Genomic DNA, 14352 nt, shown 5'->3' with positions numbered 1-14352 from the left:
ACACACACACACACACACACACACACACACACACACACACACACACACACACACACACACACACACACACACACACACACACACACACACACACACACACACACACACACACACACACACACACACACACACACACACACACACACACACACACACACACACTGTTATTTTATTCAGTGTAGCACTGTTGTAATGAATACTCAGGAAGAAAAAGGTGTAGATTCCGTGCAGAGCGCGAAGGGGTATATTTTGCAGAAGGCAGGAATCGTGGTCACACGCAGGCAATGGTCATACACAGGTAGGCAAACAGGCAGGTGAATCAAAACTAGGACTGAAGGCTATAACTGGTTCTCACAAACGAGCTAGGAAAAGGCTTAGTAGAGTCAAAACAAACAATACCTCACAAAGGCACAAACAGAATGAACTGAACTAAATAAGGAGCTGATGAGACCAGGTGAGTAACTAACACAGGTGAAATCAATGAACAAAAATGAAAGACAGGGCTACATTCAAGAACACAACGAAACAGGGCTACGTTCAAGAACACAACGAAACAGAACGCAAGGTTGACGAAGAAAATAAATACAGAACCTTACAACTGTAATGCCCTCATGAATGTATCTTGGAGTGACTATTATCTTGTCTGTTAATAGAGAGTAACGGGGGCCCTAGCCTGTTCTCCCTCACTACTGCTTATGCAGCTTACACAGGGCATTCGCTGATTCATTCATATTCCAGCACTGATTACAAGGGTGGTTGTAGTCTRCAGATACTGCTGGTGATGCTAAGAGACAAAGGGAGAGCATCGTGTCATCAACTCCTGAATTATTTACTGATCCACATGACATTAGTAGATGGTATTTGAAACATTGATGAACATTAAGTTCATCATGATGGGTAACTCAATATCATACTTGATCAAGCATGAGAGTACAACAACGTGTACTCTCATGTGTAGTAACTGACAACATGCATCAGTAGAGTCTTCAATTGTCATGTCACTATTTTTCCTCGCTCACTCAGGACAACAAACTGTGTTTGACCTGAGCCATTTATAGACTGTGCATTTGACCATTCTACATTATGCACAACAATGAGCGGTTATTATCGAGATTGCTACAGTGATGGGGTGAGCCAACAGTGTACTATGTCTGACACATAATATTGTTCTTAAACCATTTGAGAAAGGTSTTTTTTCTGCACTGTCATTGTCTTCATTTTGTTGCATATTTGCAGTGTGCCATAGATGGAGAAATATCTCCAAAGGTGTTTCTATTTCTGGCGGCAGTCTGCGAGGCTCACCGTGTTAATATTTCATCTCAGCTCCACTTCTACAGTGTGTTGGCAGAACTGTTGAATTATGTAGTGGATAGGGGATGGGAAAGTTCCTTTTCATTCATCACATTTTGCAGCATATGTGTTTAGTTGTTGATCTGTTCATGTCTTGTGTTTAGGCATACAGTACTGTGACACAGGTCTCTCTAAATACTGATTGGGAGGGACAGTTGAGATGGAGAGTGGAAGTGTATCCCYCTTCTATTGTTCTCTCATTTCAAAAGATTCCTCCTTTTATTAATCAACRTCATTGATGACAATCAATTTCTTGCCTTTTTCAAGCAAAGCATAAMATTCCTTTACTTCTCTAGGAAGCACCTTAAAGATGGAATCCTCACTATGGGAAACAGTGYYTCGTCYGCCCCACGGCTGTTGTTATTSTTTTTGTTTTGTTGACTAAGCAGAGCTGGGGAGCGTTGTGCATCCTGGTAAAAAAATATTGCAGTACATATGCTGCTGTTCTATTGCATGTGCAATGATGTCAGAGGGACATCATTTGTTGTTTGTAGTAACTTATTTTTTGTGGTGAACGGACGTGGCCATTTCACCATGAAGGATTACATCTTGAAAAGACAGAACTCTGTTCTCTTCCCATATTGCTGGAGAGTCAATATGAATATAAACGATAGGAAATAAAMCATTCCCTTCAAAGGACTTTCCCTACCTGTAATCTCACACGGACATTGCTCCTGCACAAACACACACTCATAGTACACAACTTTAAAAGTGTAATTTGTTGGTTTTATTTGAGTTATTATGCCTTTGTTTTTAGGACTGAAATTACAGTAAAGAAGTTAATCTCATACATACAGTGCATTACTACTCCTCAACTGTGACAAACATCTGAAGTCAACAAGCTCCTTTATATGACTACGAAAATAAGTGGGACAAAAGCATTAAGTGTGAAAAACATTAAGAATACGGCTCTAGACTGACCAGGTGAATCCAAGTGAAAGCTATGAGCCCTTATTGATGTCACCTGTTAAATCCACTTCAATCAGTTTAGATGAAGGGGAGGATTAAATAAGGATTTTTAAGCCTTGAGTTAACTGAGACATGGATTGTGTATGTGTGCCATTCGGAGGGTGAATGGGCAAAACAAAAGATTTCAGTGCCTTTGAACAGGGTATGGTAGTAGGTGCCAGGCACATTAGTTTGTGTCAAGCACTGCAAAGCTGCTGGGGTTTAAACACACGCAACAGTTTCCCTTGTGTATCAAGAATGGTCCACCACCCAAAGGACATCCAGCAAACATGACACAACTGTGGGAAGCATTGGAGTCAACATGGGCTGTTCTTATAGCAAAATGGGATGCAACTCAATATTAGAAAGGTGTTCGTAATGTTTTTCACACTCAGTGGCTTTTAAAAATGTTATACTTTTTATTCTTATAACCATAACTTATAACCATGACTAGGTATGGCGATCTCTCCATCAAGGAGATCTCTCMAATGAAAATACTTAACTCATATTAAAATGGTGGAATTATAGGTCCACCAATGAATATATACATTGTTAATTATTACTAAGAGTAACACAACACAATGATTGTTGGTCCACGTGACATACAGGCCATTGATTGGTCTTTCAGTGCTTGGTCCCTTAATCACAATGATCATGAGAATAATTTGTACCTAATAAAATGTCAATTTACAGTACAGTATTACAGTACATAGTGCAATACATTCATGTATATGTTATTGTCTGGGCACGTTTATTTCATGAAGGCAAATATGACATTTCTATGCAACAGTTGATGGTTTAGATGTATTATGCTACTAAATATCTTATAGTTTGTTCARTAGTTTGTTCAATGTTATGCATTTTCAATTTTTTTTGGAAGTAAGAGGAATATATTATTCTCATGTCTGTACCATCTCTTATCTCTTTATTATTAAGTTAACTGGTCATTACATTACTTTTATTGGCATAAGGACGACCTCTTTTCGAAGACGTGAGTTTGGTTAGTATCTCTCTTCACAGTTATTCAGTCTAGAGATGAATACTGCACATGATTATACGATGAGGACAAATCACAGCATATAAGGTGTCATATCATGCTGAGGTAGCAATACTAGAATTAGCCTCTGTGATAAGTAATGTGAACAAATAATAAAATGCTATACTAGCTAGCGTGCAATCAAATAACGTACAGTTGAAGTCGGAAATTACATACACCTTAGCCAAATACATTTAAACTCAGTTTTTCACAATTCCTGACATTCCCTGTTTTAGGTCAGTTAGGATCACCACTTTATTTTAAGAATGTGAAATGTCAGAATAATAGTAGAGAGAATGATTTATTTCAGCTTTTATTTCTTTCATCACATTCCCAGTGGGTCAGAAGTTTACATACACTCAATTAGTATTTGGTAGCATTGCTTAAATTGTTAAACTTGGGTCAAACATTTCGGGTAGCCTTCCACAAGATTCCCACAATAAGTTGGGTGAATTTTGGCCCATTCCTCCTGACAAGCTGGTGTAACTGAGTCAGGTTTGTAGGCCTCCTTGCTCGCACACGCTTTTTCAGTTCTGCAAACAAATTTCTATAGGATTGAGGTCAGGGCTTTGTGATGGCCACTCCATACCTTGACTTTGTTGTCCTTAAGCCATTTTGCCACACATTTGGAAGTATATTTGGGGTCATTGTCATTAGAAGACCCATTTGTGACAAGCTTTAACTTCCTGACTGATGTCTTAAGATGTTGCTTCAATATATCCACATAATTGTCCTCCTCATGATGCTATCTATTTTGTGAAGTGCACCAGTCCTCCTGCAGTAAAGCACCACCACAACATGATGCTGCCACCCCGTGCTTCAGGTTGGAATGGGGTTTCGGCTTGCAAGCCTCCCCTTTTTTCTCCAAACATAACAATGGTCATTATGGCCAAACAGTTCTTTTTTTGTTTCATCAGACAGAGGATATTTCTCAAAATGTACGATCTTTGTCCCCATGTGCAGTTGCAAACTGTAGTCTAGCTTTTTTATGGCGGTTTGGAGCAGTGGCTTCTTTCTTGCTGAGGGCCATTCAGGTTATGTCAATATAGGACTCTTTTACTGTGGATATAGATACTTTTGTACCTGTTTCCTCAGCATCTTCACAAGGTCCTTTGCTGTTGTCCTGGGATTGATTTGCACCTTTCGCACAAAAGTACGTTCATCTCTAAGAGACAGAACGCGTCTCCTTCCTGAGTGGTATGACGGCTGCGTGGTCCCATGGTGTTTATACTTGCGTATACTGTTTGTACAGATGAACGTGGTACCTTCAGGCATTTGGAAATTGCTCCCAAGGATGAACCAGACTTTTTTCTGAGGTCTTGGCTGATTTCTTTTGATTTTCCCATGATGTCAAGCAAAGAGGCACTGAGTTTGAAGGTAAGCCTTGAAATACATCCACAGGTACACCTCCAATTGACTCAAATGATGTCAACTATCAGAAGCTTCTGAAGCCATGACATCATTTTMTGGAATTTTCCAAGCTGTTTAAAGGCACAGTCAACTTAGTGTATGTAAWCTTCTGACCCACTGGAATTGTTATACAGTGAATTCTAAGTGAAATAATCTGTCTGTAAACAATTGTTGGAAAAATTACTTGTGTCATGCACAAAGTAGATGTCCTAACCGACTTGCCAAAACTATAGTTTGATAACAAGAAAATTGTGGAGTGGTTGAAAAACAAGTTTTAATGACTCCAACCTAAGTGCATGTAAACTTCCGACTTCAACTGTATATCATATCATTGCAATGATCCCTCTGTATTTCATGCTTGCTATTGACATTTCTCTAGTCTGKAATATATTCAACTGTACTTCCTATATAACATCACCTTATAGTAACYATGTTCCTGGGCTGATTACACAGACAGACTGGGGCTGATCTACATCTTAGCTAGCAGGTTACTGACCATCCTCTGTAGGTCCTGAGTACGCATTCCTGTGGTCTCCAGCACCTCATCGTGGTTGGCCTTCTCCTGGCTATTGTAGTCTGTGACCACCTTGTTGGTGATGAGAGACAGGCCAAAGACACGGAGACCACAGTGATGRGCCACCACCACCTCAGGGACTGTACTCATACCTRCAGAGCACAGACAGAGGGTGAGAGAAGACAAGCATTGAGTTTGGTMATTTTCAACCTGACACTCGTACATTTTCTGTAGAAGAAATGGACATGGCTATTGAGAGACTTGAAGGCCATGGTAAAAACCCAATGAACCATGCTTACCCACAGCATCTGCGCCTAGTTTCTGGAGAACTCTGCATTCTGCGATGGTCTCAAAGGTGGGACCTGGAAGCATGCAGTACACACCTTGCTGGATGAAGGMGGAACAGCCCTGCTCCTCAGCAGTCTCTTTGGCCAGACTAGAAAGGTCTTTGTCATAGGCGTCCGACATGCAGGGAAAACGGACTCCAAACCTGAAGCGATACATAAAGTCCTGTGTCATATCAGAGGCCCTCGATGTCAGGTAAAGGACAAAGTACAATCCAAGGACTCCACAAGGGTAAGACCCATGCCCTTTACTGTAATAAAATGCCAGTAATCAGGCTCCATGTATGGGAAAATGTGGGAGGAGACCTCTGGGGAGCCTTTTCCAAAGCAGAAAGAGAAGCCCATCCTCTTCAGACAGGGGGAACACGTAACGCAAYCCTTCCAAAGATCAAAAGACTGCTATTCTAACCTTTCATCGTTGTGACCACACAGTGGGTTCTGGCCTGCAAAGCCAGGCATGTTGATGTGATCCTTGATCAGCATGATGTCACCCACTTTAAATTTGGGGTTCAGCCCCCCAGCAGCATTGGTAATGATCAAGGTCTCCACCCCCAGCAGGAAGAACACTCGGACCGGGTACGTCACCTGGAGAGAAAAAGGAACTAGAAATAAGGGATCACTCAGTGCTTACATTTTTCAACAGAAAAACTGCACTGTTGTCATTATTACTAGGTGACTAGACTATAATCGTTATAGAGGGTGGAATCATTTTAACAAACCTTTAAACCTTTATAGTCTTAAAAACCTCTTAAAGATCGGACACTTTTTTTCAATTTTCGCCTAAAATGACATAGCCACATCTAAATGCCTGTAGCTCAGGCCCTGAAGCAAGGATATGCATATTCTTGATACCATTTTAAAGGAAACACTTTGACGTTTGTGGAAATGTGAAAATTACTGTAAGATAACATAACACATTAGATCTGGTAAAAKATGTGGCCTTTCTCTTGAAATGCAAGAGAAAGGCCACAATGTATTACACAGTTTAGGTGCAATTAGATTCTGGCCACTAGATGGCAGCAGTGTGTGTGTGTAAAGTTCTAGACTGATCCAATGAACCATTGCATTTCTGTTCAAGATGTTGTTTCATGACTGCCCAAATGTGCCTAATTTGTTTATTAATAACTTTTCATGTTCAAAATTGTGCACTCCCCTCAAACAATAGCATGGTATTCTTTCACTGTAATAGCTACTGTTTGAGGACAATACAGTGCCACCGACACGGCCCGCTACCAAAACCTGTGGGCTCTCCTTCACCGCAGCCAACGTGAGTAAGACATTTCAACTCGTCAACCCTCACAAGGCTGCCGGCCCAGACGGCATCCCTAGCCGCGTCCTCAGAGCATGCGCAGACCAGCTGGCTGGTATGTTTACGGACATATTCAATCAATCCCTATCCCAGTCTGCTGTTCCCAAATGCTTCAAGAGGGACACCATTGTTCCTGTTCCCAAGAAAGATAAGGTAACTGAGCTAAACGACTATTGCCCCGTAGCACTCACTTCCGTCATCATGAAGTGCTTTGAGAGACTAGTCAACGAGACGGCCTACAGGGAGGAGGTGAGGGCCCTCGGAGTGTGGTGTCAGGAAAATAACCTCACAATGAACATCAACAAAGCAAAGGAGATGATCGTGAACTTCAGGAAACAGCAGAGGGAGCACCCCCCTATCCACATCGACAGGACAGTAGTGGAGAAGGTGGAAAGTTTTAAGTTTCTCTGCGTATACATCACGGACAAACTGAAATGGTCCACCCACACAGACAGTGTGGTGAAGAAGGCGCAACAGCACCTCTTCCAGCTCAGGAGGCTGAAGAAATTTGGCTTGTCACCAAAAACACTCACAAACYTTTACAGATGCACAATCAAGAGCATCCTGTCGGGCTGTATCACCGCCTGGTACGGCAACTGCTCCGCCCACAACCGTAAGGCTCTCCAGAAGGTAGTGAGGTCTGCACAACGCATCACTGGGTGAAACTACCTGCCCTCCAGGACACCTACACCACCCGATGTCACAGGAAGGCCAAAAAGATMATCAAGGACAACAACCACCCGAGCCACTGCCTGTTCACCCCGTTATCATCCAGAAGGCGAGGTCAGTACAGGTGCATCAAAGCTGGGACCGAGAGACTGAAAAACAGCTTCTATCTCAAGGCCATCAGACTGTTAAACAGCCATCACTAACATTGAGTGGCTGCTGCCAACATACTGACTCAAATCTCTAGCCACTTACTAAAAAAAAAAATGGATGTAATAAATGTATCACTAGCCACTTTATATCATGTTTACATACCCTACATTACTCATCTCATATTTATATACTGTACCCTATACCATCTACTGCATCTTGCCTATGCCGTTTGGCCATCGCTCATCCATATAGGTTTATGTACATAATCTTATTCATTCCTTACACTTGTAAGGTAGTTGTTGTGAAATTGTTAGATCACTTGTTAGATATTACTGTGTGGTCGGAACTAGAAGCGCAAGCATTTCGCTACGCTCGCATTAACATCTGCTAACCATGTGTATGTGACCAATACAATTTGATTTGATTTGTAAATTGGACAGTGCAGTTAGATTATTGGACAGTGCAGTTAGAATAACAAGAATGTAAGCTTTCTGCCAATATTAGATATTTCTATGTCCTGGGAAATGTTCTTGTTACTTACAACCTCATGCTAATCGCATTAGCCTACGTTGGCTCAACCGTCCCGTGGACGGGACAAAGATCCTGAAGAAGTTTTAATGTCTTAGTCTTAGGTCTCTCTTTATGTAGTGTTGTGTTGTCTCTCTTGTTGTCTTAGGTCTCTCTTTATGTAGTGTTGTGTTGTCTCTCTTGTTGTGATGTGCGTTTTGTCCTATATTTTTATTTAATTTATTTTTAATCCCAGCCCCCATCCCCGCAGGAGGCCTTTTGCCTTTTGGTAGGCCGTCATTGTAAATAAGAATTTGTTCTTAACTTACTTGCCTAGTTAAATAAAGGTTAAATAAAAAATAGATAAAAAATGCTTACAGATTGTGTTTTAAGAGGGTCCCAAGATTTAGACGTGAAAATTCAACTAACACTGTCAAAGGTAAAACCAAGTTGACTGCTATGCTACTTTCACAGAGGTCAAAGCTAACTAAAGACACTAACTGTGTTATTCTAACATAATTGGATTTCTTCATAAAAGTGCAAACTGGTGAAATATCATTGAGGACCTCACTACTCATTTGAAAGAATATAGTAGCTGTATTTAAAAATAGATACCATCCCATAAGGTGTAAGGTTTATCATGGGATATACAAGCATTCCAATACACCTTTTCAGTAAATATTCATTCAATGTAATGAGGATATGGCTCTGGTGGGTGGAAAGAGTGGAGCTCACCGTGGCAATGTCATAGCCCTCGTAGAAGTGGAAGCGGCCCTGCATGCAGACACACTGCTTCCCCTGCAGCTCCCCAAATACCAGCTGACTGACATGTCCTTGTACTGCAGTGGTACAACAAGAAAGACAGGAGGAGGATTTTAATAGAATTGCTGAATGTAAATATTTCAAGGACAGGAAGCAGCAGCCACCATCGGGTGACGGTCTGGTTCTGGGTCACAGTGAAGGACTGGTGTTCTTACTTCAACTTTCAAAACATCCACCTAAACATTTCTCATCTGACATTAAATGATTAAATGCATAAGTTATCAATGATCATTATAATTTCTATTGAGCTATTGAGCTGGATGATGTAATGATGCATGTACAAACTGAAGACAGCATGATGCTGTACAGCAGGGGTGTCAAACTCAAATACCCAGTGGGCCAAAATGTAAAACCTGAACAAAGTCGCGGGCCAACATTGAACAAATGAACCTTTTAATATGGACCCAAACAAGTTTTGCTTTAACATTGAATATGTGTGTCGTCTAATGTTGTACTCCTTACTTACAGCCACGTTGACTCCACAAACAAGACAAACAGGTTTGTCTTTTACATATGTAAACAGATATTCTGCTTCCCACTTGTCCAGAAAGCTCCTGTTTTCTGCCTTTCTTTTCGCCATTTTTGGGAAGGGATAGCGCGCTGACAGTTGTAGCGTCTATGTTGCTATGACTACTGTCACAGAGGAGAGGGCGTTTCTGGGTCCTGTCCTGATTGGCGCGCGAAAACAACAGCAGAGCATTATGGGATTCGTAGTATTAGCGGTGAATGCGCTGTATAATACCGGCGGGCCAGCTCTAGTAGTAATTTGGTATTGTCTCGCGGGCCAAATATAATTACCCCGCGGGCCAAATTTGGCCCGCGGGGTAATTATATTTGGCGGGCCAGAGTTTGACACCCATGCTGTACAGTTTCAGGTGGTAGAGTGCAGGATAAGTATGGTGTCTGACCTGTGCTGTTGGGGAAGTGTGGGATGTCCTTGTAGGGAAACACAGTCTTGTTGTCCAGCAGGTCAGCAAGACCACTGAGGCCGGAACCACAGATGATGGCTATTTTAGGCCTCTGCTCAGTGTGGGACAGCAACCAATCAGCTGTCTCCCTGTAATCCTCATATTTGTAACTGAGGGAAGAAACAGATAGCAAGTTCATGCTATTCAGTATAATGTTACAATCTAAATCATCAATGATCATCTTTGTTTCTGCAGAGATGGACTACTATACACCTTTCATCTGAACACAACCAATGGGAAGATTTGTTTTTTGATTATGCAAAACCTGTCAATTACTGTCAAGTATCTTAGCAACTCCTTCAGCTACTAATAACAGAATCATAGACAAACACACCCCTTCACACCCCGGGCTCCCGAGTGGCACAGCGGTCTAAGGCACTGCATCTCAGTGTTTGAGGTGTCACTACAGAAACCTGGTATGAATCCAGGCTGTATCACATCCGTCCGTGAAGGTGAGTCCCATAGGGCGGTGCACAATTGGCCCCGCGTCGTCTGGGTTTGGCCGGTGTAGGCCATCATTGTAAATAAGAATTTGTTCTTAACTGACTTGCCTAGTTAAATAAAGGTTCAATTTAAAAATAAATTAATCTGCTCTCTTGGTACTGAATGTGTGTGTGGGGGAGGGAGAGACAGAGGGAGAGAGAGAGAGAGAGTGGGAGAGCTTATCTAATTGAATTAAATTGAATATAACAAAATGTAATTAACTTCTACACATTTAAACTATACAAGCATATCAAGTTGTATTGGCATTTGAGACATTATGGTTGTTGGCATACTCATCGGGTGGACATGGTGAATGATTGCAAGTCCTGTCATTAAAAAGTAGGCATAGACAGATTTTATAAGTGACCATAAATCCAATGAGATCACTTGGTCTGGAGGCCAATCTAACCAACATTAGTGGCATAGAAAGCAGTTTGTTCTGTTGTTTTTAACAAAATAAAAAATATTCCTTAATGTTATTTTACTGGACAACAGATACTACTGTAAACATGTGAAGTGGACTGGATGATTATATGAAACAGGACATAMAGGTGGGAACTGGAAATTACTATGTCTTATTTACGTTTTGAACCAATAATTCGCCACAGAATAAACAAAGTCCTGACCAAAGCAAACAGTTTGTCTTCCTCAATTTTCTTTGGGGGGCAATAAAAGGTGTTCAATGTTAGCAATAAATCTCGTCACCATAAACGTTCATATCAGGCATGTTTAATTTGAAGTACTGTATTGAAGCTGTTTTTTATACTGGTAGTTTTCTGCTCGCTGTAGTAAATGGGGGGAGCTCACAGGACGAATTGGCTGATTCCGTGAAAGCGCAGCGCTTCCATCACGGAGCTGTCCGTGGTGCTGCTGGCCACTGCCGGATCAGGACTTTCCATTCAACACGGTCCACGGGGCCGCGGGACTGCACACTCTCTGAACCAGGCGCTCAATGAACACGCACAATGGCCACTCATTGTGTACTTACAACGCCGAGTCCCTTTCCTTTCAAATGAGCTGGCAAAAGTAGGGCTGCTTTCAATGCTTCAATCAAATCAAATCAAATGTTATTTGTCACATGCGCCGAATACAACAGGTGTAGACCTCACYGTGAAATGCTTACTTACAAGCCCTTAACCAACAATGCAGTTTTRAGCAAAATAAGAGTTGAGAAAATATTTACTAAATGAACTAAAGTAAAACAATAAAAATATAGAAGAGTAACAATACAATTTTGCATAGGGTTTTCATGAAAAGTAAGCATGTCTCTTTAAGTGTTACCCGGGCCAGCATGTACCTACGTATTAGGATGTAGCCTAAACACTAAAATAATAGGGAGGAAAAAAAGATAAAATATTGTTMAATATTATTAACCTTATATTAGGAATAGAGATTTTCGATATGTAGGCCTATATCAGCAATTTGTATTGATATCTATCAGATAAATCTATTATACCAGAGAACCACGATCATCTCTTGCCATGAACATTCACAAATCTGCCCATTTCATGTAGCCTAATCCATTGCCACATTGTAGCCTATTAATGACTGACTGAAGCTGGCATATTGGAAGTGGAACCAGGGCCCGGTTTCCCAAAATATTCTTAAGGCCAAGTTCGTCGTTAGGAACTTCTTATGAGCATCGTTAAATCTCCGMGATTTTTCTCCAAACCATCGTTATCAGGCACAGCAGTGGAGAAGGTGGAAAGTTTTAAGTTCCTGGGCGTACACATCACAGACAAACTGAAATGGTCCACCCACACAKACAGTTTGGTGAAGAAGGMGCAACAGCACCTCTTCAACCTCAGGAGGCTGAAGAAATGTGGCTTGTCACGCAAAACCCTGACAAACTTTTACAGATGCACAATCGAGAGCATCCTGTCGGGCTTTATCACAGCCTGGTACGGCAACTGCACAGCCCACAACCGTAAGGCTCTCCAGAGGGTAGTGAGGTCTGCACAACGCATCMCCGAGGGCAAACTACCTGCCCTCCAGCACACCTACAGCACCCGATGTCACAGGAAGGCCAAAAAGATMATCAAGGACAACAACCACCCGAGYCACTGCCTGTTCACMCCGCTAYCATCCAGAAGGCGAGGYCAKWACAGGTGCATCAAAGCTGGGAYCGARAGATTGAGAAACAGCTTCTATCTCAAGGCCATCAGACTGCTAAACAGCAATCACTAACTCAGWGAGGCTGCTGYCTACWKTGAGASCCAATCMCTGGMCACTTTAATAAATGKATCACTAGTCACTTTAAACAATGTCACTCTAAATAATGCCACTTTAATAATGTCTACATATCTTACATTACTCATATCACATGTATATACTGTATTTTCTACCATCTACTGCACCTTGCCTATGCCGCTCAGCAATCGCTCATCCATATACTTATATGTACATATTCTCATTCACCACTTTAGATTTGTGTKTATTAGGTAGTTGYTGGGAATTGTTAGATTACGTKTTAGATATTACTGCACTGCACTGTTTTTTCACCCTCCCACTTCACTTTGTACACAGAAGATCTCCGCTAAACAGAATATCATGGTTTATCCGTCTCTCTGTGACCGCCGATAACTTCAGGACAAAGTTAAATACAAGTACAAAGCTGCCAATGTCTTAACAATTGATACAAACAAGCGACGTATACAAAGAAAACCGGGATGAGTGCATTAAAATATAGCCTAAAAACAGTAGTCTATATGCCAATTTAATTCATATTGAAATACATTTCATGTTCAATCAAYTGATTTCTATTTTTCTACTTGTATGCTACTGTCTGTAATTTGTCTCAATACATATTTCATGATGTGTAGCCTAACATGTATGCAATGATGTGCTAAATCGGTGATTTAGTGCATTTGTTATTGGGTAAGCATTATAATAAGCCGCCTCAATATTTGTAGCCGTAGGTGGTAATATCTCTCTTGGAGCTGATCCGTCGTYAGTATTGTGAACTAATGTTAAGGAAAGATTTGAATGGAGTAAACTGGKCCTAGAGCAGCGTTCAGTATCGACACATGCTCCAACGACGACCGTTCTTTTTGCGTGACGTTTTGGGAAACGCTTGACACATCTTCGGCTGTTGTAGGAAATATGCATCTCTAAAACACTCGTGGGCCTAAATTCCATCGCTATCCGGAAACCAGGCCCAGAACATTCATGGGTTACTGTGCGCTTCCAACCCCTGACACAGACGAATTGTTTAGCATATAACCGTGGCTAACTTGTTATAGGCTCTACTGTAGCCTACCATGAGGACAACTGTTAAACCAGTGTGCATTTCACCCCGATATAGGCTACACCGATATGTTATCTTACCTGGATGGGTTCGAAGATGAAATGTTCATTGCTGTTTGTTCTTCAGCAACTGAGTTTAGCGACAAACGGTAATCGTAGGACGAGGTCACGGTTGCGACCGACAGATGTGATGGGAGGGTGGCGTGACGAAGGAGGAGTCGGTGGACTTGCGGTTCCTTTGATAGGGTTCGTTGTCCTAATCAACATTTCTAACAGACTGGGCCCGGTTTCCCAAAGCATCTTTGAGCCAAGTTCATCGTTAGAACCTTCGTAGGAACATCGACAACGTTACATTTCCGAGCTGTTTCCCTAAACCATCGTTAGTAAAGTTGCACTTGAAAACGCTCGTTATTTACAGACTGCCTCTCAGACCATTCGTAAAACAACTAAGTGCGTCGTAAGATTATTTTTTGCCCTTCCGCGTCAATTTATACACAGAAGATCTATAAACATATTATCAAGCTGTTTATCTGTCTCTCTGGGACCGCAGATAACTTGGGAACAAAGTTGACTTAAAATGCAAAGTTGACAATGTA

General features: G+C 41.5%; 1 protein-coding gene across 1 annotated transcript; it reads right to left on the bottom strand.

Annotated features, from left to right (window-relative positions):
* Positions 1–4230: 4230 nt before the first annotated feature.
* On the bottom strand, positions 4231–13952 carry LOC111961167 (purine nucleoside phosphorylase-like). Its single transcript, XM_023983264.2, has 6 exons — positions 13838–13952; positions 9968–10137; positions 8973–9076; positions 6012–6187; positions 5558–5748; positions 4231–5410 (listed from the first exon to the last, which is right to left on the bottom strand). Exons 1-6 carry the CDS (start codon positions 13864–13866, stop codon positions 5214–5216), a joined length of 867 nt encoding a protein of 288 aa, XP_023839032.1. The 5' UTR covers positions 13867–13952; the 3' UTR covers positions 4231–5213.
* Between the last annotated feature and the right edge of the window lie 400 nt (positions 13953–14352).

The sequence above is a fragment of the Salvelinus sp. IW2-2015 genome, linkage group LG4q.1:29 (genome assembly GCF_002910315.2).
Source record: "Salvelinus sp. IW2-2015 linkage group LG4q.1:29, ASM291031v2, whole genome shotgun sequence".
Classification (NCBI taxonomy): domain Eukaryota; kingdom Metazoa; phylum Chordata; class Actinopteri; order Salmoniformes; family Salmonidae; genus Salvelinus; species Salvelinus sp. IW2-2015.
The sequence above is the reverse complement of the archived record's forward strand: the minus strand, read 5'-3'. Positions and strand labels throughout refer to the sequence as shown.